General features: G+C 35.0%; 1 protein-coding gene across 1 annotated transcript; it reads left to right on the forward strand.

Annotated features, from left to right (window-relative positions):
- Nucleotides 1-16,394: 16,394 nt before the first annotated feature.
- On the forward strand, nucleotides 16,395-17,206 carry K441DRAFT_658088 (uncharacterized protein; the record flags this gene model as incomplete). The annotated part of the gene is made up of 4 exons (XM_067648283.1): nucleotides 16,395-16,583; nucleotides 16,761-16,880; nucleotides 16,981-16,984; nucleotides 17,143-17,206. Coding segments are annotated over exons 1-2 (167 nt in total), but the record flags the coding sequence as incomplete, so codon positions are not given.
- Nucleotides 17,207-26,450: the final 9,244 nt, after the last annotated feature.

The raw sequence follows: 26,450 nt of genomic DNA on the forward strand, positions 1-26,450 counted from the left end.
GTTAGGAACACGAGAACGGCAAGTCTCGTGACAGTAACCCCCTCTTACTTCTTGTCTCGTTCCCAGACCTTCTTTGCCAAGGCTGACCTTGCCAAGACGCTATCCGCTTTTGGCAAGACCTTCGTAAGAAGGTCTGGTACACGGTTCGGATTTTTGTTAGTCCCGCGCGGGGTATTTAGGCCTATATACACCTACTTTAAGCCAAATTATCTTAACTTCCACAGCTCCCTAAGCTATTCCTAATAGCCAGAATTACCGAATTAAACCTAGCAAAGAAGACTACGTTGCCCGATTTGCCCGATTCCAATTCGTTATCTCGTTATCGCGCCCGACGCCCCTAAGTCATAGCAGCCGCACCTCTCCCACAACCACCGCCGCCCTCTTCCTACCGCAGCTAGAGTACCTAAACTAACAAGCCAGCTTTAAATAACAATTGAGGACCATAAGTCTTTCATTTAGAACGCGAAAGAGTTAATTTAATATTAGAATAGCTATATAAGCACCACTAGAGCTTTATAACTTTTATTAAGCATTATATAACCGCCTCCGGCCCTTCTAATTATAATACGCTAGAGTAACGTGTAAATAGGCTATAGAAGGCAATATTCAAAGAGCCAGAGGTTAAGGAACGGCTTATAGTGCATGGTAATCGCCAGCTAAGAAGGCTCTATTAAGAACCTTTATATAAGCAGATAAAGTAAGAGTTAAAGGATCTTATGCGCCTAAGAGAAGAGAACGGAGTTATTATTCCTAGTAGGCTTAGATAGTTTAACGCCAAAGAACTAGTTAAAAAGCTTAAGCTTAATACAATTACTGCTAACGTATAGCGCCTTGCTTTAACGCTATAGAGCTTCCTTATAGCTTTAGTTTAGTAAAGGCCATATGCCAATTCTTATAATATTACGCCTTACTACAATAAGCTCTTTATAGTGTGCGCAATCCTAGTAAATATATAAGCCCTTTAAGTTAGCTTCTAGTTCCATACTGCTTTAGGGGTTTATTTATATAATATAGGTATTAAGCAAAGGTATATTACACTTCTTTATAAGTTGGGAGTTATAATATTATATACTAGCCTTACTAAAATATAAAGGAAGCTAGAGGAAGTTAGCAGGGTATATACTTCTACACTAGAGGGTTTAGATAAGATGCCTCTATTACTATAGGCGGAGGGCACAGTTAAGGTATCTTAGCTATAGATTGCGCGCTTAAGGCGTCTTAGCCACTACTAGTGTAATAAATAGTAACTTTCTTATAGCATATAATTAAGGTAATTGCTTTAAAGAACCGGAACTAGCTAACAGTTATATATAATAACTTTAACTAAAATAAAAGAGTTTAATATAAGACTATGTTAAACACTAATAAGCACCTCTCTACCACTACTTTTAAGCTTATACTTAACCCTAAGTTTCTAAATAACGGTTTTTATACTTCTATACTTAAACCTATAGAATAGCTTACTTATAGCGCGATCTTTAATTATCCTAGTAACTAGGTAGACAGCTATACGGAACAATGCCAGTTATATTAGATTGCTAAGGCTATTATATATATAATACTAGAAGTTAAAGAGCTTAATATTACCGTAGACTTCTAGCCTAGTATGCCTATTATAGATCGTCTCCTTCTACAAAAGCTACGCCACTTTATATTAGGTCTAATTCTAGAGAATAAAGGCACTTTAGAGGGTATATATAGTGTTCTTAGGAATATATTTAGTGGCGATAATAGCGAATACGGCTTTTAAGAGGGCTAGCTAGGGTATAAGGATAGATCTTTTAACAATAGTAAATTAGTCTTAATTAATAGCAATTAAAAGACTATAGGCCTCCTCCAGTCTATACAGCAAGAGCGCTATCTTAAAGAGCGTTACTATAAATAGCTAAAATAGTTTCTTCCTATAGCTAGATTATTCCATTAGCAAACTAACTATATAGATATAATACACGACATTTACCGCGGACCATCCAATTGCTTTAAATTATTAGATTATAGTGTAACGGAACCTTGTAGCAAGAACTACAATAGGCTCGTTATTGGGCTAGGTGTATAGGAAATGCAAGTACAAGAGTCAACAACGTAATAACAACTGGTGGAGTGGTTGCCCAACAGATTAACTCCAATTATATTCTAAGAATCACTATAAGGAAGGAACTATCTAGGTAAGGACTAAGGGTCCTTAAATACACAACCGTACTCCTATAAAATCCTTCTTATACGTAATATACGTATATTCTATCCACTCTATTACAGATTATATAAATTACACAGATTATATAGATCATATTATATGACCTTGGTTACCATTCCTCGTCACATAGTTCTATTGGCTCTATCCTAGACCGTGCCTATATTAACTAACTAGCTTCTTCCATCTCTTCTCTAAGTAGTCGTAATATTGTACTTAAAGCGTCCGTAATACCATCTCCCTCCTTTTTATCTTTATCCTTAAAGATTTAAAATATCTCTAAGTTATTTACTAGAGGTATAATGTCCGTTTAATTAATTTAGTTAATATTATTGCTTATTATACCTAAAGCAATTTCTTCTTCCTTAACTGCTCGTTATGCTCGCACTATTGCTATAATATTGTCTCTTAGTAAGATTATGCCGTCTCCGTGTTCTCGTTGTTCGAAAAAGGGGTTAGTTTATATTACGTTGGCGAACCCATCTTTATAATAACCGTCCTCTTACTTAAAGTGCACTAAAGCGAATATTTGTTTATCCTATAACATTCGCTCTACTTCTAATACTAAATATACGCAACCTATTACTCTTAATAGTCGTCTAGTTCCCTAATTAATTTGCCTTAGGGTCTTATATTTAATCTACTACTACACGGCTAGATAATAAACTGTCTATTACTCTTACTAAATTACGCTAATCTTAGGATGCTAAATAGGAGGCTACTAATACTTAGTAACGGGCTCTTAAGTCTTATTTAGCGGCGTCCACTTAACTAATCTGTCTTAAGAAGGTGCGTGAGAAGGTTTGTTTTAAGGAGTAGAAACTTATAAAATAAGGTCTATAGGAACTGGGTAATAAAAAAACGGATTCTCCTCTAATAGAGAAGGAAATAGGTCCGAGTAGTTCGGTAACTACTCTTCTTAGGTCCCCCTTAGGTGACTTATTCTTTAACAATCCTTCTTTATTAATACTACCTAACCTAATCTCTTCTAATACTCCTATACCTTTCTTATAGCGTTCTTTAGATTTTCTAGTGGCTCCTAGGTAGTCTTAGTATAGCCTATCCACTTAACTTTGTATTATATTTTGTTGTCGGTGTCCTTATAATTAATAATCTTTAAAACTTACTATTTATCTTCTTCCTATCCTCTATACGTGTCTGCTTTATAAACTAGTAGCTTAATATTCCCATATACTAGCTCTAGTATTATAATATGCTGTATAGGGTAGATTTTTATTTTAGCTAGTAGGTTTAACTTAAACGTAACTAGTGAAATCCTTTACGTAATTTCAAAAGGTCCTAGTCTAACATAGTTTAACTTTTTACTTAGTCGTTAACTCTTAAAATTTTTATATAGTAGCTATACTTTATCTCCCTCCTTAAGATCTAGTCCCTTAGATCTCTTCGTATTATAGTACTTTTTTATTCTCTCTTATACTTTCTTTACTAATTCTATAAGGTCTGTATAAAGATTTATTAACGTCTTTATTTTTTCTTTAGCTATACTACTCGTTTTTTTTACTTGCCGTAGTAACAACAATATTCTTAGCTTATATCCGTAATTTGCCTTAAATAGTAATATGCCTATTCCTTCTTAAGGTGTTGCATTATATGCAAACTATATAACTAGTAATAGCAATACCTAATTATTCTGTGCATAATTAATATAATACCTTAAATACTACTCTAACGTCTAATTTAATCTTTTTGTTTAGCTATCTGTCTATAGATAATATACGGTAAAAGTTACTACTTAAACTTCTTACTCCGCTAAGAACACTTCCTAAAATACTACTATAAATCTTAAATCTCTATCTAATATAATCTTGCTTAGTGCTCCATGTCTTATAAACACTTCCTTAATATAGATTCTAGCGATATCTTCCGCTAAGATTTCTTCTATACATGCTATAAAGTATCCCTACTTTATAAGCTTATCTACTATTACTAAAATCGCGTTATAATCTTATCCGGTAATAGAATCTTTTAATTTTAGCAACTTAATAATAAAGTCCTATAATATAACCTCCTATAGTCTCTCTAGTATTTTAATAGGTTATAGCCCTCTATATAGCTTATACCTTGTTAATTTATTCCTTTAGCAATTTAAATATTCCTTTATAACTTTTCTAACTATCCTCCAGATTTCGTTAATAATATATTCCTCCTAGAGTCTTAACACTAAGCTTATAGCTTTATTATATCCTTAAGTTAGTCCCTTATAGAAGTCTTCTATAAACTACTCTGCTATGCTTCTTAGGATATACTTTACTTCTTAATTTTTATATATATCTGTCTATAGATCTTCTAGCTATGCTTCTAAAATTCTTTATACCTAAAAGCTTTCTGGTGTCTTATAGACTTTCTCTAGTTTATTATCTTCCTAAGTTACTATAATTTTCGGATAATTATACCTAATTAACCCGTCTATATCTTTTCGCAATAAAGCCCCTAATGGCTTTTCCTTATTTTATAGTTTAGCTTTACGGCTTAGAGTATCTACCCGCGTATTATCTGTACCTTTAGTATACTAAATCTCAAAATGGTATTCCATAAGCATCTCTGCCCATCTAACCTATTTTTAGTTAAGTTCCTTCATTATTAGGAATCCTATTAGGTTCTTATAATCCGTCTTAACTATAAATAGTTTCTCTATGCCTTGCAAAAATACTCTCTATTTTTTTAATACTGCAACTATACTTAACAACTCTTTATTATAGATGTTATAGTTTAACTCTAGTGGTGTTATCTTCCAACTATAGTATACTATTAGGTACTATCCGTCTTAATACCTTTATATAAAGCACGCCCCTAATATATAGTCTAATGCATCTATTTCTACAACCGTCTCTAGTCCTAGTTAATAGATCTTAAGAACTAGTTCCTAGGTAAACAACCTTTTAACTCTCTTAAAGAGTTCTCTTTACTCCTCCCCCTATACCCATAGTTCTTCTTTCTTTATTAACCGCGTAAATGGCTTAATATCCTTTAACCACTATGCTATAAACCTTCTACAGTAATTATAAAACCCTAGAAACGATCTTAACTATATAACGTTCTCTAGTTTTTGCTAATTCACTATAGCCTCAATCTTCTTTAAATCTATACTAAGTTAGCCTAGTTTAATAATAAATCTAACAAAATTAGTCTTCTTAGTAAAGAACTCGCATTTCTTAATTACTACTAGCATCTATTCTTCTTATAGTCTCTTTAAGACCTATTCAACGTGTTCCCTATATTCTTCCTCCGTCATTAAGTAGATAATAATATCGTTAAGATATACTATAACAAATTCATCCAAGTATTCTCTTAATACATTATTGATACGCTTCTAGAATATTACTAGTGCGTTTATAAGCCCGAATTATATAACTAATAGTTTATATAGTCCTTCCTTTAACCTAAAGGCTACCTTCCATTCGTTGCCTTCCTTAATTCTAATCTGATGGTACACCCATCTCAGATCTATCTTTGTAAAGATTTGCGCATTGCCTATCTTATCTTAGATTTCGCTAATTAAGGGTAAAGAATACCTATCCTTCCTAGTAATGCTGTTTAACTATCTATAGTTAATACACAGCCTTAGTTTGCTATTTTTCTTTGGTATAAATAGTACTAGATAACCTGCTAATAACTACAATAGTCTAATATACCCCTTTTATAGATTTTCCTAAACAAACTCTTTTAACGCTCTACCTTCTTCCTTAGTAAGCTTGTAGATTAAAAAGAACTTTAGACTTATTCCTAGTTCTAACTCTATTTTATAGTCCCATGCTATATATTCTAATAGCTTTTTACTTTCTGGTAACTATAGTTTTTTACCATACTTATAGTATCTCTTTAGTACATAACTTAGTCCTTTTTCTATTTCTTTATAGGTTACTCCTACTTAGTACTATACCAACTTGGCTTATTATCGCATCTTACGGCGTTAAGTATCTCTTATATTAACCTGACCTGTAATTCAATTAATCCTCGGATTATATTCCTATAACTAAGGCATACCTAGTACTGCCTTATCCTGTCCTAATAGTAGGATATTAAAAGACATCTTAATTTATCTTCCTTTAATAGTTATCTAAATAGGTCCTATTTTAAGATTAATGATCCCTCCTCTATAGGTTATTAGATCTCCTAAAATTATAACTAATAGGTAAGGTTGCTCCTTTTATCTATAAGGTAGTCCTATTCTCTTAACTACTACTAGTAAAATATAGTTTCGCGTTACTCCACTATCTATTAGCGCCTTAAACTACTAATCTTACTACTTAATCTATAAATTTAGGTATTGTCCTTAAATTCCTTTAAGGGTCTAAGGCTCTACCACTAGCTCCCTCTAGTCCTATAGGCCTCTACTTTTCCTAACTATTAGCTGCTTAATCCTNNTACACTTAGCTNNCTCTTTAGCCAATGCCTAGTTTACTTTTTATCTTTAATATACCATAGACACGTATTTTCTGGGTATTCCTACTACTATTATCCGTCTAAGCATTCTTCCGTAAGGAATCTTTCTAGTTAAAGTACTAAACTTCCTTTCTTTTAGACCTCTACTGGATGCCATCTATACATATATTTGGCATTCCTGTACTATTACTTATCCGTCATCTAGTATATCCTTATAGGGTATTTCCAATTTTTTTCCTTCGGATTCTTATGCATGTCGTATATATTGTCTATACACGCAATCTATAATAATATATGGTGTGCTAGGTGCTTTGGGTTAACTCTTAGCTTATCTTTATCCCTAAGTTTAAACCTTTATCGTGCTAATCTAAACATTATAACTTTATTCGCAGGTACTAAGATACATCTCTCGCTTCTCCAGTCCTCTAAATATTCCTCTAGATCCTTTAACGTTATAATTAAGGCTCCTTTAATATGCGTTATAGCCTTTTCTATAATTAGGTGGTCCTAAATAACTTTTTCATCCAACTATATATAGAAATCTTCCCACTTATCATTATGCCTTTGCCTATACTACTTTTGGTATAGCTACTAAAGTGTATATAGTTTGTCCGTAAGGAAGTATCTTCTTATTACTATATCGTAACAGCCCTTTATATATCGTTCTTCGAACCTAGTTAGAATCCCTAAATCCTCTTTATTTTCCAGTTTAGTAAGCCACTTAGCTTTTAGTGTGCCTGTTCTTAGCCTATTAGTAATTCTTTATACTAGTACTCTATCCTTCGTACGTCCTAATATACTAGATCTCTTATCTAGTTTCTGTTCTTGCTATACAATAATTCTTTGTCTAAACTCTTCTATGGTTTCTTTTAGTTTACGCCTTACGCCCTAATCCTTAAAGTCGTCTTACTTCTTAATCCTGGTATTAAACTTTCAATCTTTAGGCTAAACACTGCGTTCCCCTAGTAAGTCTTCTAGGTCTATATATCTATCTCCTAGTCTAACTACTATTTGTATTACAGATTCTCTAATCTATAAAGAAGCTCTTTACCTCTTATCTATAGGTGTCCTTATTTATACTCCGAAATCTTAGTCCCTTAGATTCTTTAATCCTAAGCTTACTTCTAACTTAAGCTTAACTCCCGCCTTAGTTCAACTAGGCGTCCGTAGTATTCTCATCTCATTTTAAGAGTCTTAAATCTCACTCATCTCGTTTTAAGAATCTTGTGCCGTAGAAAACTCTTATCCCAAGCTTATTCGTATGTTTCTAAACTAAGCTACTGCCCTACTCTATCGGTTTTCGTCTATTATAGGTCCTTAGGTATACCTTATCTCGTCTTAAGAATCTTAGTCATCTCTTATCTCGTCTTAAGAATCTTAGTCGTCTCTTATCTCGTCTTAAGAATCTTAAGCCTTTAGCCTTTTGCCTTTATTAAGTGCCAAAGTAGTTTACTGTCCTACTTCTCTTACGTCTCGCAAAGCGATAGACATCGTATCTAGTGGGGTTTTAATCCCTACTAATGTTCCCTATTCTGTAGTAGAATCATCCTCTACCTCTAGTATAACATCTCCGAGGTCTACTCGCTCCTAGTAAGCGGCCCTTGTTGCCTTATTATTATAGAATGTTTCGCCTATATTAAATTTATCATCTTTAATATCCAATCTACGAACTAGTTCGTTAGTTCCTCTATATTTTATAGGTGCTAGCTCCTATAGCTAATAGCTTGCGCCGTACTTAGCGTCCTTATAAATTTGGTATACGTTATTATAACAAAACGCAAAACTTTTAATTAAACATTCTTTTGTTCCTTACAGTATATTATTATCCCTCTATACGTATATATCGTCTACTAGTCTTATGCCTTTTACTACGTAGTAACTTTACCTACTTCTACAGTCTCTAACGTAATAACCCTGTTTTCCGCAATTTATACAAGCTCCCTCTTTAAACCATTTTTTTTGCTATGGAGTCCGCCTAAATATCTTCTACTATTAAGATCCCTAATTCGGCCTTTGCTTCTTAGACCTTTAATTACTTAATCCTTATCCTCTAGGTTTTCATAGTTTGCTCTATCTCTTATAGGCTTCTTTAGTACTACTTAGGTCCATTAGCTCTACGCTATACTATATTTTCTAACTTGGCTTTAGTCGTTATATACTCTACGCCTTATATAACTATAGAACTCTATCCTAGCCTCTCTTAGCCTGTTCCCTTTAGAAGATCCTATTATTAATCTTAATCGCTTAATCTATTAATTCCCTTAGGGTGTCCGCATCTTCTATTAAAATAATTACGTCCTAGACTTTAGCCTTAAGTCCTTATTTATACTATACTATAAGCGCCCTATTATTCCACTCTACTTATATTACTAGTGTCTAGAACTATATTATATACTTAATTACTAAAGTTTGTTATATAAGGTTTTGGAGTTTTTTTTCCGCTATAGTTATTTCTTCCAGGTCTCTAAATATCTGCGTAAGTTATTTTATAAATCCTTCCTAACTTAAGAACATAAATCGCACGTCTTAGTTAGTAGTTATTATTCCATTTGCCTATATCTCTATAAGGTAAGGTTTAAACTACTTAAGTGCTTTTTCTAACAAAAATAGTCCTATATAGGCTATCCGATCTATAGGTATAGGTAACTTTACTCCCTCCTATAAGACCTTAAAATGCATCTACGTAAGGAATCCTTTAAGCTTTAACCTCTCTCCTATAAATCTCTTAATTAATAGTAGCTTAATCTTTACTACTCCTATCCCATTAAGTCTTTCTTCCAATACTATACAGTTAGCTATTAGCTAGTCAACTATTTCCTATAGTTATCCAACCGTCACAGGTTGCTATAAGTTAGTATCTGCCATACTAGTATCACCTCCTATCCCTAAAGTAGTTGCTGCCGTCGATAGCATTATAGTGGCTGCTTTTGGTAGCATGTTGTTCGACTTCTTATATTAATACCATAACTAAGTAGTAATTGTGTAACGGAACCTTATAGTAAGAACTACAATAGGCTCGTTATTAGGCTAGGTATATAGGAAATATAAGTATAAGAGTTAACAACGTAATAATAACTAGTGGAGTGGTTGCCTAACAGATTAACTCTAATTATATTCTAAGAATTACTATAAGGAAGGAACTATCTAGGTAGGGACTAAGGGTCCTTAAATACACAACCGTACTCCTATGAAATCCTTCTTGTATATAATGTACGTATGCTCTGTTCGCTTTATTATAGATTATATAGATCACACAGATTACACAGATCACATTATGTGACCTTGGTTACTATTCCTCGTCACATAGTTCTATCGGCTCCATCCTAAACCGTACCTGTATTAACCAACTAGCTTCTTCCGTCTCTTCTCCAAGTAGTCGTAATATCGTACTTAAAGCGTCCGTAATATATAGTAAGGTCTACCTTAGCGCGCATTAGGGTTATAAAACGCCGTTCCATTATAAAGAGGAGGTCGCAATTAAGTCCTTTAACGCCTAAATTACTGCCTACTTCTTTAGTCTTCTTCCTTAAAATATTAGGGACTAGGGTAATAAGGGGGTTAATAATTAGATTACCGGATAAGATATTAAAAGAGGTAATAAAACGGCAGTAGTAAGAGTAAGATTCCTTACTACCTTATAGCGTATTTAAGAGGAGTTCTTCTTGCCTAGCTAATGGTCTTATGGTAATAAACTAGTTAATAAGGTATTTTAAAACTATGTTTAATTTATACAAAATATAGAGGTCTACCTTATATTAAAGTTTATTATTAAGCATGCTAATATAGGGCTTATTAAACAGGTAATTATTCACTGCTATTTTCTCTTTGCTAGTAGTACAAAGAGTTAATATATATAGTTAGCTTTATATCTTACTAAATTACTCGCAACTAAAGCCGCGGATTAAGTCCTCTAAAGATTATTACTTACTAGTATATTGGTTAATTATAGAGGCCAGTAAGATAGTTAGTTTAAAATAGATTGACTTAATAAATATTATAATCTTATTTTTAAGCTTCTTCTTTAAGGCTAATAGAGAACTAGCTTAGATATAACTAAGTTATTTACTTAAGTATTACTTACCGCTAGTTACTGCCTAGATCTGCGGTATATTATAGAGGACGCGTTTAGCTAGTTTAATAGTATATATTATACGCTAGCTGACGCAGCTACTAATATATATCACCTTATGCTTAAGCTGTTAACTACTATTATAAGGCGGCCTAGTAGACGAAAGAGTTACCTTAGCTACAAAGATATTGTTAATATTGAAACTTAGAGGCTCTCTAGGGGTTTAAAGGAAGGACAGCCTATAAAGCTACCTTCTAAATTAACTTTGTTATAATTAGAACCTTCTAGAGCTAAAAAGTAAAGAATCCCAAAGTAACCAGCTTACTATAACTCGCTTATTAATAGCTTTAATGCAAAGCTATAAGGGTATATAACTATAGTAGAAGGCCTTAACAATATTAATACAGATAAGCCTAAGATAATACTAATTAATACCTTACTTAATAGAGCTGCACTTAATACCTAATTTTATGGACTTCCTATCTAGTTCTAGTGTTTTGTTTAATTAGTAAGTTAACTACCTACTTATAAGGTATAAATACTAACTAATATATAACTATTTAGGTACTTACTATTTACCACTACTAGCTCTCTATTATTTACTACTATAATTAGATTAGTATCTATATATTACCTTCCCTTTTAAAAAGTAGCTAGATCTAATTAACCTATAGCTTTACCTATAAGCTTATTAAATATTAGATACTTAGTTTAATTTTAATAATATTCTTAACGAGATTCTTAAATCCATTCTTCTTCCTTAGCTTCTACTATAGCTTCTGCCGCTTCCTCTACTACCTCTATAGCGGCCTCCGCAACAGCCTTCGCAACTACTATCCTCTACGCTAGCGTTATCTGGCCGCTTATCTCGCCCCTTACGCTTTTACTAAATAGCCAGCTCTAGAGACGTGTGGGATATTCCTTTTTAAATTAGGAAAATCTTAAATATAGCGGGCCTGCTAGCGGGCTTAGGTATATTATATTATATTAACACTAGCGTTTTACTATTAACTATACTTCTAGAGCTACTACTACTAAAGTAATAGGGTCCTTCTGGATTAAAATAGTGTTAGAAAAAGGGTTCTATAAAATTAAGAATCTTAATAGTACTAAAATAAGAGGCCACGGTATAGAAATAGGCTAAAATAATTCTGTGTATAAGATCCTAAGGAAATTAGGCCAGAAAACCACATAAATAAAAGCAACCGTGGTATAGAAGAGGCCTTTATAGAAAAAGAGACACCTAAGGAGGAGGCCGTAGCCCAGGCAGAGAAATTAATAACTAAACTGCCGTCACAATAGACTAAAGCGTAGAAGCGAGTACAAAAACTAGAGGAAGCCCTATAAAAGAAGAGGTTAATATAAGAGATAGAGATAACTAGGCCGGCAATATTTAATAAAAGTGAGTATAAATGCTTTAACTAGGGGACAGTTAAATTCTTAAGTAGGGAAGGGGGACTTACTCTATATCCTATAAAATATAAAGTTGGGCTAAACTCTAGCAGAGTATAAAGTAATATCAGCTATTGGGAAAGGTGTTCTCTAGAAAGAATTAGCTAAGCCCTTGCCTATAAAGCCCTTCTACCTTCTTATTTAAACAACTTAATCGTCCCTACTTATTAAAGAGTTTCTTTATACTTGTCCTTTATATATATCCCTCCCTTCTAGCCACACTACAATCTTACTGCGCCTTAAGGATCACAGTCCTACTAAAAGGCAGCCTTTTATAAAAATCCTTCTATAAGCAAGCTATTACTTAAAACACCTATTACTATAAGCAGCAACTCGTTTTCTTTTTTCTCTTTACCTCTATAATAAATATGTAAAGCAATTATAAGGACTAAAAATCTTCTACTATAAGCCTATTTTATCTTATTGCCACAAGGAATTAGGAAAAGAAGTTTAGTTCTTTAAAGTTAGTTTTAAATTCTGTCTTAACAACTGTTCTTATAAAAAATAACTTTACGCGTAGTTTTCTTCCTTCTATCTTCGTTACTAATAGCTATCTTTTATAAGTATTTTACATTCTTACGCCCTATAATCTTTAAATTAGCATTTTTATTTCTTTTTAAGTTAAAAGGAGAGCTACTTTACTTTAAGAAATTAAAGTTAAGTATATCGGAGGTTAAAGTTAAGTATTATCTAAGTCTCGTCTATCCTTTTAAAAATCGTTAATCTTAATGTTATTATTATATAAAAGTCTTAGTAAGGAAAATCCAACTAATTAAATAACTTCAACCGCCGGTTAAAGTTCCTTAATATCTTAATATTTTACATAACGACCCTTTTTTAATTTACCTTTTTAGTAGATACCACAAGATCTTTATTTTAATTTCCTATTATCCTATCTCGTTTAGTAATACGCGCCCATTTACCTTTCTTTCATATTAAGAAGGCACTATTATTACTCTTCTCTTAAATTGCTATCTATACGCCCATTACGTATATAGAATTTCACTATAAAAATACCTAGAACTATGAAACTCCATTTAAAAGGAAAGCTGCTACCTCTACCTCCTATCTAGTTAATAGCCCTCGCATACTAAGGAAAGGCGCAGACAATAGAAGTTATCCTTAAAGCTACTTTAAACCAGGAGCATAATATAATTAAAGCTATAAAAAATGCAATAATTAAGATTAAAAAGGATAGGGAGCTTAAAAGAAGTTTAGAAAGTAAAGAGTAGGAGAACGCCTTTACGGACATTAAAAAGCTCTCTAAAATTACTTATAAGATTAATAAAATTAAAGCGGTGCGGGATATAATTAAAGAGTAGGGAGATAAGCTTTTAAAAGGTCTCTATAAGCTCTTCTACACATATTACGCACTAAAAAGCATCCGTATCTTTATCTATCAGGTAAAAAGAAGTTAGATCTCCAAAAAGGATATGTTAGAAATGGTTAATAATATAATACTAAACCACCTAAAACTCTTAAAAGCCGGGATCTTAAGGACTCTATACCTAATACCCTCAGACTTTCTTACCGCCTATAAGTTTAAATTGGTAACTAATAAGAAGCTAATTAAGAAGTAGAAGCTCGTTTATTATCTAAGCCAGGACCATAAGCTCTTAGTACTAACCTTAACTATTAAAACTAAAGAAGAGGAATCTGCACCAGAGCTAGTTACCCTAGCACCTCTACTATTACCTTTTAAAGAGGTTAAAGGCTTAAATATAAAGATGCTGCGTAGCTTATTTCTATTTAGAGGCAAGGTACCTAAGGTATAAGGAGTAAACTCTAAATCTAATAAATCTACGTCTTTAGAGGATAACCTTATTATAGGCTCCCTATAGAAACGCAGGGCTAGGAAAGCCTCTAAGAAATCTCCTAAAAAAAAGCTAAAGATAGGGCCTGCGGAACCTCTGGCTTCTAGTAGAGCTAACAGGTAGAAGGAAAAGGCGGCTATAATTGCCGAAGCTAATAGAGAGATAATTGTTAGGAAACTACAGCCGAAGTAAAAAATAAAATGCTTATATTATTCTAAAACACTAGCCAAACTAATTAAGACTTTTAATTCCAAGAAAGAGCTAGAGGATGGTATCCTTTCTATTTTATAACAGTTTATTACAGCCTAGCAATTATCTAGTAGACCGCGTAGGGTTAAGAAAGCTTATATTAAGCTTAAAGGGAGAACTTAAATAGGACTTTCTTAGAATCCACTATGCCGATTTATTTAAATGGTGGGAAGACGCTAGAATTCTAGGCATCTTTAAGAAAGAGTTTAATATATACGCGCACTATTTATAAAAGACTACTAGGAAAAAAAAAAGATGGTATCCTCCGGACTATATATTATTCTTTACTATAATAGGTAGTTTGTATAGATCTAGAGCATTATAGATACACTATAGCTTTACGCACTAATAATATTACTCGTTTTATTGTATATCTAAGCTATATACTCTAGTTTCTTAATAGCTATCTCCCTAAAAAACGGAACTTAGAAATTAATCTTCTCTAGGTACACGAAGGAGTGCTAAATTCTAGGGAAAGCTGGCTTTGTTCTTGTTTCCTTAATTAATAAGGGGAGTTAGTTTTATGCGGAACTCCTACCCAAAATACATTAGTATATACCAGAATAAATAGGCTTGCTTTAAGAGCGCAGGGAACTTAATAGTAGAGGGCGTATTAAGAATATAGAGACAGCCTAGACTAAGTCTAATGCTAAAAAGTTCAAACTTAACTAGATGCCCATTACGTTAAAAACTAGAGAAGTATAATTTATAAAAGCTATTATTACATAAGGAGCATCTCAAGCAATATTAAGCCGCTTAATTATTACTCTAGATTTAATTATATAGAAATCCCTAGGCTTAAAAGCTAGTAGGAAGTTATATAGATAAATCTAGCTGGCCTTCCCCTAGTATTAGCTCCTACTGGCAAACCTATTACTAATACTCCTCCACATAAATTCCTAGCCTATATACAACTGCGGGCAAAGAGTGCCATTTTAAATGCTTTAATTGGAAGACTTCTATAGGATAATCCTTAAAAAAGGACAGAATAGCGGATAATCCTAGATTCTACCTTAAACAATAAATATAAAGCATTTTAGAAGAGACATAGGGCGCGTATTACTAAGGCTGTTTGGGATATCTAGAAGCGAAGATAGAGCTACTACGCCTTAGAATACTAGGATTGCCACCCTAAATCTTAGTCCTAATATCTTTAATAATAGAGCAGTGCCTATAGAAGTTGACTAGGAGCTAAAAGATATAAGTAAGCCTAAAGAAGGTGGCTTCTAGAGTACTATTTCTAAATATTTACTGGCATTTTTTAATGCTCCGGAGGTTGCTAATAAACCAGTAGTATTAAGCCGCCTAATACCTTCGCCAATTTCAGAAAAAGGCACTATTTTAGGAGAATAGGTAATTAATTCTAGCGTTCTATAATCTTTTACGTAGAAGGAGATATAGGCGGAAATAGATACTGTTTAAGAAAGAGTATCTTTAAGTCTCTAAGCTGGTGCTGTTAGTACGAATAATAATGTAAGTATAGAGCTTAAGGCGGAGGGCGTTACGGATAAGAATAATACGGAAGAAATAAAAGTAATAATTAAGGAGGTAGTATAGGCGACTTTAGAAAAGTTAAAGGAGTGTTAGGCGTTAGGGTATCTTCTATCCTTAGGTATTTATTACCTACTAAGGGGATTATAAGAAAACGTTAGGGGACAACATTTTAGGTAGGGGTGGTAATATAGTGGTGTTAAATACCTTAGTTATTTAGTTTATTTTTTTATTATATATAGGAGGCTTAGGTTATATATATTATAGAAGGAGCTTAGGTTTTAACCTTACCTTACCTTAATATAATATAATTCTTTCTCCCCTCTATTTATTCCTCTACCTCTCTAGTATAATAAAAATGTTTATTAGTAGATTATAAGCACCTACTACTTCTACTAATAACATTAGACTTCTCCATTTTAAGCTATACGGCTTTTGCTTTTATATATAACTTATTCTATAATAAATAACGTTGCCTATAGGAGGTACAAATTCGGTGGCCTAGTTTATATAGGTAATTATAAAGATCCTAGAGAAGCATATCCTAAATATAGTAGTTGTCACGGGACTCACACGCTCTTACGTCCCTGCGCGTTTTGACGTTCTTGACCCGTGCTTACGTTCGTCCCGAGACACCTACGCACGTTCCCCTATAACCCCTATTTATACCCGACCTGGCACATAAAGAATCTTTTTCTTCATCTAAATGTCTTTGTATTAACTACGTATAGTTATGCGTACGTAGCCTTCTTTAATTACTACCCTGTTTAGTATATTGTATTCTAGCTCGTGCCTACTTCCGTAACACTACATTTGGATCCCTTTTTAACGTACCTAGTGGGCCTATGGGCTACTGGTCGCGGAGCATGCCTTTCTACGCCTACGGGGTAGATATAGAAGCTGCTGGCTGCGGGTAGACTAGGACGCTAGGGTTCTGAACTAGTACAACAAGTCTCCGCGCCGATTTGCATACGGACCTGACGATAAGACACCACGCCGATACGCCTATGGAATCACGACCTGCCGACAAGATATTGCGCCGATACGCCTGCGACCTTAATGGCTTGCATCCTACTGCTATTACGAATAGGCATGTTACTGCCCCTCGGTTTAACCTGATGGCTTGCATCCTACTGCTATACGAACATAAACACGAACATGGAAGCTGGTACCTTACTACTATCCTACCGACCTGTACGCACTGCCCTACGTACTAATAAGACCTCGCGCCGCTACGCCTGCGAAACGAACCCGATAACCTATTGTGCCAATAAGCCTACAACCTGACCCGAACACGACTAGGTAGAGCCTCGCTCCCTAGACCCCCGAACCCGTCGCTTATATTATACTACTGCCTGAACCGACAAGCCTCGTGCCGATACGCCTACGAGACAACCCGTTGCTGGCATCGTACTGCTACCTACCCGAACCGATAAGCCTCGTGCCGATACGCCTACAAGATAACCCGTTGCTGGCACCGTACTGCTACCACATGAACTAATAAGCTCCGTGCCGATTCGCCTACGGAACCCGAACACGTCGCTAGCACTATACTGCTACCCGAATCTAATAAGATCCCGTGCCGATATGCCTACGGAACCTACGCTGGCACCGTACTGCCACTAATAAGAACCTGCCTATAATACAAATACTGTACCGCACTAATAAGAACCTGCTAAGAATATGCCTTACCACAACTATAAACACTGTACTGACCGTACTATACTGCCGTTTAGGCCGATAAATACTGCCTAAAACGCCCATTTTAGACCAAAAATTAGGGTAATTTTTTAGGGGGACCTGGAGTATAGGAAGGGAAGGCCGTAGAGCTGCTAGAAGCGAGAAAGGGACTATATAAGCTTTAGCAATGCGTCTCTAAGCGGCAAGGATAGGAGTATAGCTAGCAACGGAAGCTAGGCTATGCTTTAGGCCTAACAAGTTAGTAGCCTAACAATTAAACATAGAAGGACTAAACTGGAGGAGCCTGTGCAATAAAGGACGTAGAAGGGCGGAGAAGGCTAACGAATTTTTTTTTCCCGTATTGGGTTTTTTTTTCTGGTATATATAACACGACACGCCTCGCAGGAGCTTAGAAGTAAGGGGGGGGTACTATTACGGGACTTACACGCTCTTACGTCCCTACACGTTTTAACGTTCTTAACCCATGCTTACGTTCGTCCCGAGACACCTACGTACGTTCCCCTATAACCCCTATTTATACCTAACCTGGTATATAAAGAATCTTCTTCTTTATCCAAATGTCTTTGTATTAACCACGCATAGTTACGCGTACGTAGCCTTCTTTAATTACTACCCTGTTTAGTATATTGTATTCTAGCTCGTGCCTACTTCCGTAACAGTAGTACTCTTTCTTAATAATATTACGGTAAAAGGAGCTAAAACAACCTATAGAGGTAAGGAGGCTTTACTAGGTATATACCGCTATAATAAACGACTACTAAAGGCCTTAAAGGTAGTAAAGATTATTCTATAGGAAGAATGTAAAGACGTCTAGTTAGTTAGAGCATTTTTAGGGGTATATACGTACTATAGGATATAGGTTATTGACTTTTCCATTACGGCGGAGCCTCTGTTACGGTTGCTTAGGGAAAGCGTAGTGCTTTACTAGGAACTAGAGCAATTATAAGTAATAGTAACTTTAAAGACAGCCATTACTATAGCGCCAGCACTAATCTAAATTAACTATTCGCTTAGGGCAGAAGAAATTATATTAATGGTAGACTTAAGCGGTGCTAGATGGGGAGTAATGTTAAACCAACTTGATAAAGAAGATAGGCGCTACCTATATAGGTTTAAGAGCGGGATATAGTTAAAGGGAGAACGAAAGTACGACTCTAGAAAGCTTAAGTATAGAGCTTTACTTTATACGCTTAAGAAGTTCTAAGTCTAGCTATACGGAGCGCGATTTATAGTTAAAATAGATACTAATACCCTAGTAGCCTAGCTTAATAGGTTAGTAATAGATCTCCCTAGCTTATTAATAACTTATTAATTAGCTTGGATTTAGTTATAGGATTTTAATATACGGTATATACCTAGAAAGAAAAATAGCGTAGTAGACGGCTTGCCCTAACAACCTATATAAGAGGGAGAATTAAAAGACAAACCTAAGGAGGATCTGGAGGACTTTATAGATTTAGAGCTTAGGTGTATTACGTACGCAATAAATTTAATAGTACTGCGAAATAAAGATCCGAACGACAGCCTGCTTAATAATACGTACTCTAAAGAATACTAGAAGATTATATGATAGCTATTAACGCTTTAAAGACCTTAAGAAATAACTATAAAAGAGTTTAAAAGCTTGAAACGTAAGGCAGTTAAATTTAAGATTAAAGAACAACTTCTGTTTAGAAGAATAAGCAAGAATATACTATTATAAAGAGTAGTAGATAGCGAGGAACACTAGAAGGAAATAGTATAATAGATATATAACGAGAACGGACACTATAGGAAGGAAGGAACGTATATAAAGGTATTAGTATAATATTGGTGGCCTAGACTCTATAAAACGGTTAAGAAATATACAGGAAAATATCCTAAGTGCTAAAGACATTTACTAAAGTGAGAGTAGGAAGCCTTATATCTAATTTAAACAGCTACTCTTTAAGAACGGGTCTTAATGGATATTATTTATATACTAATGGCTAAATCTAGAAAGCAGTATCTAATAATAGCTAGAGAGTACTTTTAGGCTAGCCTACTATCTATAAGGACAAGGCCTGATTAAGAGAGGACATTAACCCCTAGTAGTAGCGTTAGTAAAGTACGGAGGCGGCTAAGTATAGAACCTGCTGAAAGCCCTTTAGATTAATCGAATAATAGTTAAGGTAATAACGGGAATAATACCGGCGTAAATAGTCTGTAGATAAGAATATATACTCCTAATTAAACTCTATCTCCCTATATAGCAGATACTCCTATAGAATAAAGTAAAGATAATAAAAGAACTAATTATACTAAGAATAAAACAGTTTAAGCGGCAAGAAATAAATAACAAAAAAGCTTAAAAGAGGGTATACCGCTATTATCTAGCTAATAAAGAGTACTTTAATAAAATAAAGAATACCTATAAAAGTGAGCTTAAGCCTAGGGAGCTTGTACTAGTATAGGATGTAAAGAAGGTAAAAGATATATTATAATGGCAAAAGCTACAGCTAAATAGCAGGGCCCCTTTTAGATTAAAACGGCGTTAAAAAAAGGTTTCTATAAACTTAAGGACCTTAATAGCACTAAAATAAGAGGCACTTTATATGGGAATAGGTTAAAACGGTTCTATATATAAGATTCTAAGGAAATTAAACTAAAAGACCGTATAAATAATAATAACTGCAATATGGAAGAGGTCTTTACAGAAAAAGAGGCACCTAAGGAGGAAGCTTAGCATACATCAGGAAAATTTTTTTTGGGCACGTTGTCGCAAGCGAAAATCAGGGTCTGCAAAACCTGCGTAAGTCGCGATTTTAGCGATTTGCGGCAACTTGCGGCGATTTGCTACAAATACATAGGCTACCCATNTAAATCGCCGCAAATTGCGACTTAAGTAGACCCTAATTTTCGGCTGCAACAAAAACGCAACAAAAATACTATAAAGCTCTACACGAAGCTCTATACAAAGCTCTACACGAAGCTCTACACGAAGCTCTGCACAAAGCTCTACACGAAGCTCTACACGAAGCTCTGCACAAAGCTCTACACGAAGCTCTGCACGAAGCTCTGCACGAAGCTCTATACGAAGCTCTGCGTATAGAGGCTCTGTACGAGGCTCTGCACGAAGCTCTACACGAGGCTCTGCACAAAGCTCTACACGAAGCTCTGCACGAGCTCTACACGAAGCTCTACACAAAGCTCTGCACGAAGCTTTGCGCGAGGCTCTACACGAAGCTCTGCACGAGCTTTGCGCGAGGCTCTACACGAAGCTCTACACGAAGCTTGCACGAGGCTCTGCATGAGGCTCTACACGAAGCTCTGCACGAAACTCTGCACGAAGCTCTATACACGAAGCTCTACACGAAGCTCTGCACGAAGCTCTACACGAAGCTCTACACAAAGCTCTGCACGAAGCTTTGCGCGAGGCTCTACACGAAGCTCTACACGAAGCTTTGCACAAGGCTCTGCATAAGGCTCTACACGAAGCTCTGCACGAAGCTCTACACAAGGCTCTACACGAAGCTCTACGTACAGAGGCTCTGCACGAGGCTTTGCGCGACATACGGAGGCTCTACACGAAGCTCTGCATCGGGTCCCCACAATATTCCCGATAGCCTCTACACGTGCCTCTGCCAAGTGTACCCCTTATATACCTAGGTAGCCACCTTATTTTTTACCCTTCCTTCCTTACATTCTCCCTACCTAGGGAGGCACCAGAACGGCAGCCAGCTGAGGACCGTCGCCAGAACCAGACGACCGTCGACCGTCGCCAAAGCCAGACAACCGTCGCCGGAGCCAGACGACCGTCGCCAAAACCAGACGACCGTTCAAATATACAGCCAGCGAACGGCCATAGAGAACGATTCAAATTAATACGATTAATTAATTAATTAATCGATCAATTAAATTAGGCGGAGCCTTTAATTAGGCCGACCTTTCCCCTAAATTATAGATAGGTAGGTATAGATAGTAGCATAAATAGGAGGCATAGACAGTAGATATAGACGGTAGGCATAAACGGTAGGTATAGATAGGTAGGCATAGACAGGTAGGTATAGACAGGTAGTATAGACAGGTAGGTACAGATAGGTAGGCACAGATAGTAGGCATAGATAGTAGGCACAGACAGATAGGTATAAATAGTAGGTATAGGTAGGTATAGATAGATAGACAGATAGATAGATAAATAGGCAAGTAGGTAGGCAGATAGATAGGTAGGTAGGTAGGTAGGCAGGCAGGCAGGCACTAGGCCTAGTTAGGAAATCAGTATATAGCTAGCGGATTATTAGGAACACCACTAATTAATAATTTAGAGCTTTTATAAAAGGCTTCCCCCTCCTAAGTAAATAGCTCTGTATTTTATATAGTTATAATATAAATATATTTAAAAGTATATTATAGCAATCTGTAGTAATATATAATAATTTAGTTACGATTTATATAGTTATTACATTATAAATACTACTTAAATATTTACCTTAGTAAAAGCTCCTTCCGTTTCTAGAGGTAAGCAGGGCCGCTTTAATAAAGGATCCCAGGTAAGATAAGGGGTAAATGGGATAAGCAGGGGTAAGTAGGGCGAGTGATTAGGGTGGGCCGGGTTATAGAGCATTACTGGTTGCAGAGCACATTTTAGCTGTATAGCTATCCGGTTAGAGTTGCATTTCTAACGAAACAGTTCTAGGGTCCCCTTATATACTTGCTAGCGAACCTGGCTCCCCTTTATATGCCGCATAGAGGAGACTTAATAGTAACTCAAAGTACATTACTGCTGCCTTGCGGTAGTGCGGCCAAATAACAAGCCACTATACCCCCACCCTAGGGCCGCAGCTGCCCTATTAGTCTGGATAATGCGGCTACTTCTAGCCTAAAAGAGCCTACTTTACCTACTCTTTATAAAGAGCTTCCATAGCTTTATATAAAGTACTCTTATATTCTATTATAGTTTCCTCTTCTCTATTTTAGTACTATATAATAACTTCCTCTTTACTCTTCCTACCGCAGGAGCTTTTTAACTACATTGTTAATTACCTACTTAGGAAATATGCGAGCATACTTCTAGCGACCTCTAAATCCACTTACGCGAAAGGTATATGCGCTTTTAATAAGAGTTGCTTTTATATTATACCAGCCAAACTTTTATATAAAGGGCTACGTAATACTAAGAAGATCTTAGATAATATATACGCTAGGCACATCCGTACTATTTACTTTAAAAATACTAAGTATTCTTGCAGATAAAGTAGAAAAAAACTTTAACTTGGTAAAATAGGTCTATAAGGATCTGGCTTAAAAACTTAAATTTATACAATTTAAATTTTTTAGATAAATACCTAAAATTCCTTAAACTTATATTTTATATAGAGCTTAGGATTACCAGTAAGGACAGTATAGGACGTATACTAATCTAGCTTATTTGGAAACCTCTATCCCTTTTATTAAATCTTAAGGAGTTATTTATTAGCGTGGATGATAATAGGCCACTCTACTAATTTACCGTCCGACATATTATAGTAAGCCTTAATTTAATAGCAGAATTAGAAAGCCTAACTATTAAGGGATTTTTTGCTTCCTCTAAAACGGTTAAATAAATTCTATAACCTTTTTAAACTTTTCTAAAGAAGTTAATTTTAGAAAGGGCATATTTTAAGGATAATTCCTTAGTAGGACTTATTAGTTATATTTAGAATCACTTCTCCTTAAATTATATACATTTTAGTAATATTGGTTAAGGAGAGCATTCCAAATTAATTTAAGAAGCTTAGCTCTATAGAGGCTTTATAAAGGCTAGGTTAGATATTTTAATGTCCGATATACTTAGTTAATTATAAACTTATCTTTTAATCTTAACTCGCTTATATAAATATTTATGCGTCTATATTAGTGTATTAGAATAGTAGTAGAGATCTATAAACGGTCTAAGACCTTTATTTAGAGCCTTTTTTAGAGCCTCCCTTAAAGCCTCTCTTAAAGCCTTCCTCTAAGCCTTCCTTAAAGCCTTCCTTAAAGCCGTCCTTAATACTACGCTAAGCCTTATAATAACCACCTTTAAGCAACTACACTATAATTACTACAAGTCGTGGCTGCGGAGGAACTTTAAAGTGGCTTATAACCTTAATTTTATATATAATACTAAAAATTCTATACAAACTTAATTAAGCGGTTAAGCAAGCCAAGTCAGTAAGCTTAAGGTGCCTAAAATTGCAAGCCAGCAAGCTAAGGGCTCTTAGCTTGGCTTGCTTACTTATTACCCACTCTACCCGACATAAAGAACGTATAAGCGCCGCAAAATGTTAAAAAATTTAGAGAAATATTAAGTATAGTATATATACGCGGATAATAAGATTAGGTTAAGAACAGAACGGTAATTAATATAGTACCAAAAATTTTTAGTATTAATAGTGCTAGTATTCCACCCTAGGCAAACGGCCCCTACGGCCATATTGAGAAAACATATGCCGGCGGCAGCCACTAATAAATAGCGTAGACTAGTTTAATAAATAACTATGCATCAACCTATAGTGTAATAGAAAAATTAATTTACTAAGCTACTGTTTTATTTTGCCTAACTAATAAACCTTGCTTTCTAGTTCTTTAAGGATAGCGGACTAGGTATCTTTAATAAGCTCTTTATATTCCTTAAGGCATTCTCTAATAAATATAATATTGCCTATAGACCTATACTAGTGTTAGCTCTAGTCTATATAAGTACGCCTTTAATATATAACGCAACATCTATCATCTTTATTACGATAGTAGATGTGTATATTTTCAAAGTATATATAAAGCCAAAGATATCCTGGCCTATATACTTGAATATGGCCCAGTTATAAGCACCTAATTAAGCCGCCTAACTGATCTGTTTACTAAGCTCTTTGTAATACTTGCTATAACTTTATAAAGGGAGCTCTAGTGCTATAAATTCGGTATTTATTGTGGTTAATATCTAGGCAAGCTTTTCTAATGCCGTGTTAAGGGCTTTAAGCAGTTCTATAAGTTTAGGTATAGGGCTTTAGCTTAAAAGGCCTCTAGCTATAAGGTACAGCAATCGACTTAACTAAAGAGTAGATGTTACTAGGTCCGCTAAATTAGAAGTATTTTTTATTAAACCTGTTATTTTATCGCTTGTTATATATTAAGATAGGGTATAACTTACTAGATTTACCGCGTTAAGTTATATATATAAAGCACGCTCTTATCTTTAGTTATTATATTATTCGGGCCAAACTGCCGTAAGAATAAGTTATACTAGATATAGAGATAGTAAGTATAGGAGCCACGAGAATAGCTAGTAGGGTTAAGTAGGGTTATGGTATAGATCTATGCCTGTTAAGAGCGAATAGGAATGTATATATATAGCATAAACGACATTGCCTATTCTAAGTTAGCCTAATTAGAAAGCCTGCTGGGCGCTGCTTTAGTATAGCTTGAGGCCGGTATATACTAAGGGTCTTACCGCTCTTTGTTATAAAAGGTTTTAAAGGTTACGAATTATGCCAACTTAAAACCTAAATTGGTACTCTTTACTAACGTAATACCTTAATAACAGTAAGGCGCAAGCCTAGGTATGTAATTGCTATTACCTAAGTAATTTAGTTAGCTGTTAGCATTTGTAGGTTTAATTATACTCTTATATAATAATAGGCTACGGTTACTAGGAGTTACGGTGTTAATAATAATCTAAGTTAGCTGATTTAGCGGCCTCCTTAAAGACGGGCTCCAGTAGTCTCTTCTTTCCTTCTCCTCTATAACAGTCTTAGGGGGAGGGGGTAGCGGTTCTTTAACCTTTACGGGCTCTCCTTTAGCTCCCTTTTTGCCTTTCTTCTTTTTTAAAGACGTTATTCCCTATATTAAATCGCCCTAGATATTATCTGCTAGTTTCTTAGGCTCTTTAACTTTAAATAGCTTTAGTTCTAGTTCTAGTTCTAGCTCCAGCTTCTTTTTAGATAGATTACACTAGAAAGAAACAGTAGAGGACGGGGCGGGATAGGGTAAGGTTCAGTCTATTAAGAACGGACTATTAGAATATAGATATACTACCTAGGATATAAGAGAGTTATACCTACTAAGGGTCTTAGTGTAGATGCGGCGGCGTGGTGGTATATTAGCGTCTAGATATACCCCTAGACCACTATTATCTTCTCTACCTTTGCGTTATACTAAAGGTTCTTAAGTGCCTTCCTACCTCTTCTGGCCTAAGAGTCGCCTAATATAGGTAGCGCTTTACCTAGCAACTTTATCTATACTCCACACCCTTTAATAGTAAAAAGGAGCGCCTCTTTAGTTTTATCTTATATAGATCCGGCATTAATTACCGCTATTGTCTATAGAGGGCATTTAGCAGTACGGGCAGCTTAGCTTTAATATAGTAGAATGTTTTAGCTAGGTAGGTATTACGAATAAATGACTTAAGCTAGCTAGTAGGTAGAGATATAGAATTGAATAATTGATCTATTTTATTTAAGGTAGCTCTAAGAGCCCTAATATATATAAGAGAATTGACCCCCTATAGGGGTCCCTAAAGGGTAGTATAATAAGACAATATTAGGCTAATACTAATATCTAATAGCCGTCATTATAGGTCAATATTACCTATAGGTAAAGCTACCTCCGTAGCTAATAGAATGCTTCTAAGACCTCTCCTAGTAGACTAATATTCTTTAAGACGTTTTAGAACCCGGGAGCTGAAGTTAATAAGCTAGGTTATGTTGGCGACAATGCCAACTATGGCTAGAGCTTTTACTATCTTATCGCAACAATTTTTAAAGCATGAGGTGGACTGCTTCTATATAAAGAAGAGAGTAGTTATATCTATAGGAGGGTATTAAGGATGTAAACGGCATTTGGCAGAGCTCTTTAGATAGGTAATTGCTACGCAAAGGGACGCTAGGCTAGGTTGGGCTGTGCTAGGCCAAGTAGGCTATCTCTTAACACGCTAGTTTATATCCTGCCGTTATTAATAAAAACTAGCCAATTAAATTAATTAAATAAGGCTATATATATTATTTTAACACCTTATATATATATAAAGCTCCTAGAGCCACTTTAAATAGATAGAGTTCTTATTCTTTTCTTCTAATCGACTTCTAATTAACAGTATCTGTATAAT

This window comes from Cenococcum geophilum (assembly GCF_001692895.1).
Source record: "Cenococcum geophilum 1.58 unplaced genomic scaffold K441scaffold_15, whole genome shotgun sequence".
NCBI lineage: Eukaryota > Fungi > Ascomycota > Dothideomycetes > Gloniales > Gloniaceae > Cenococcum > Cenococcum geophilum.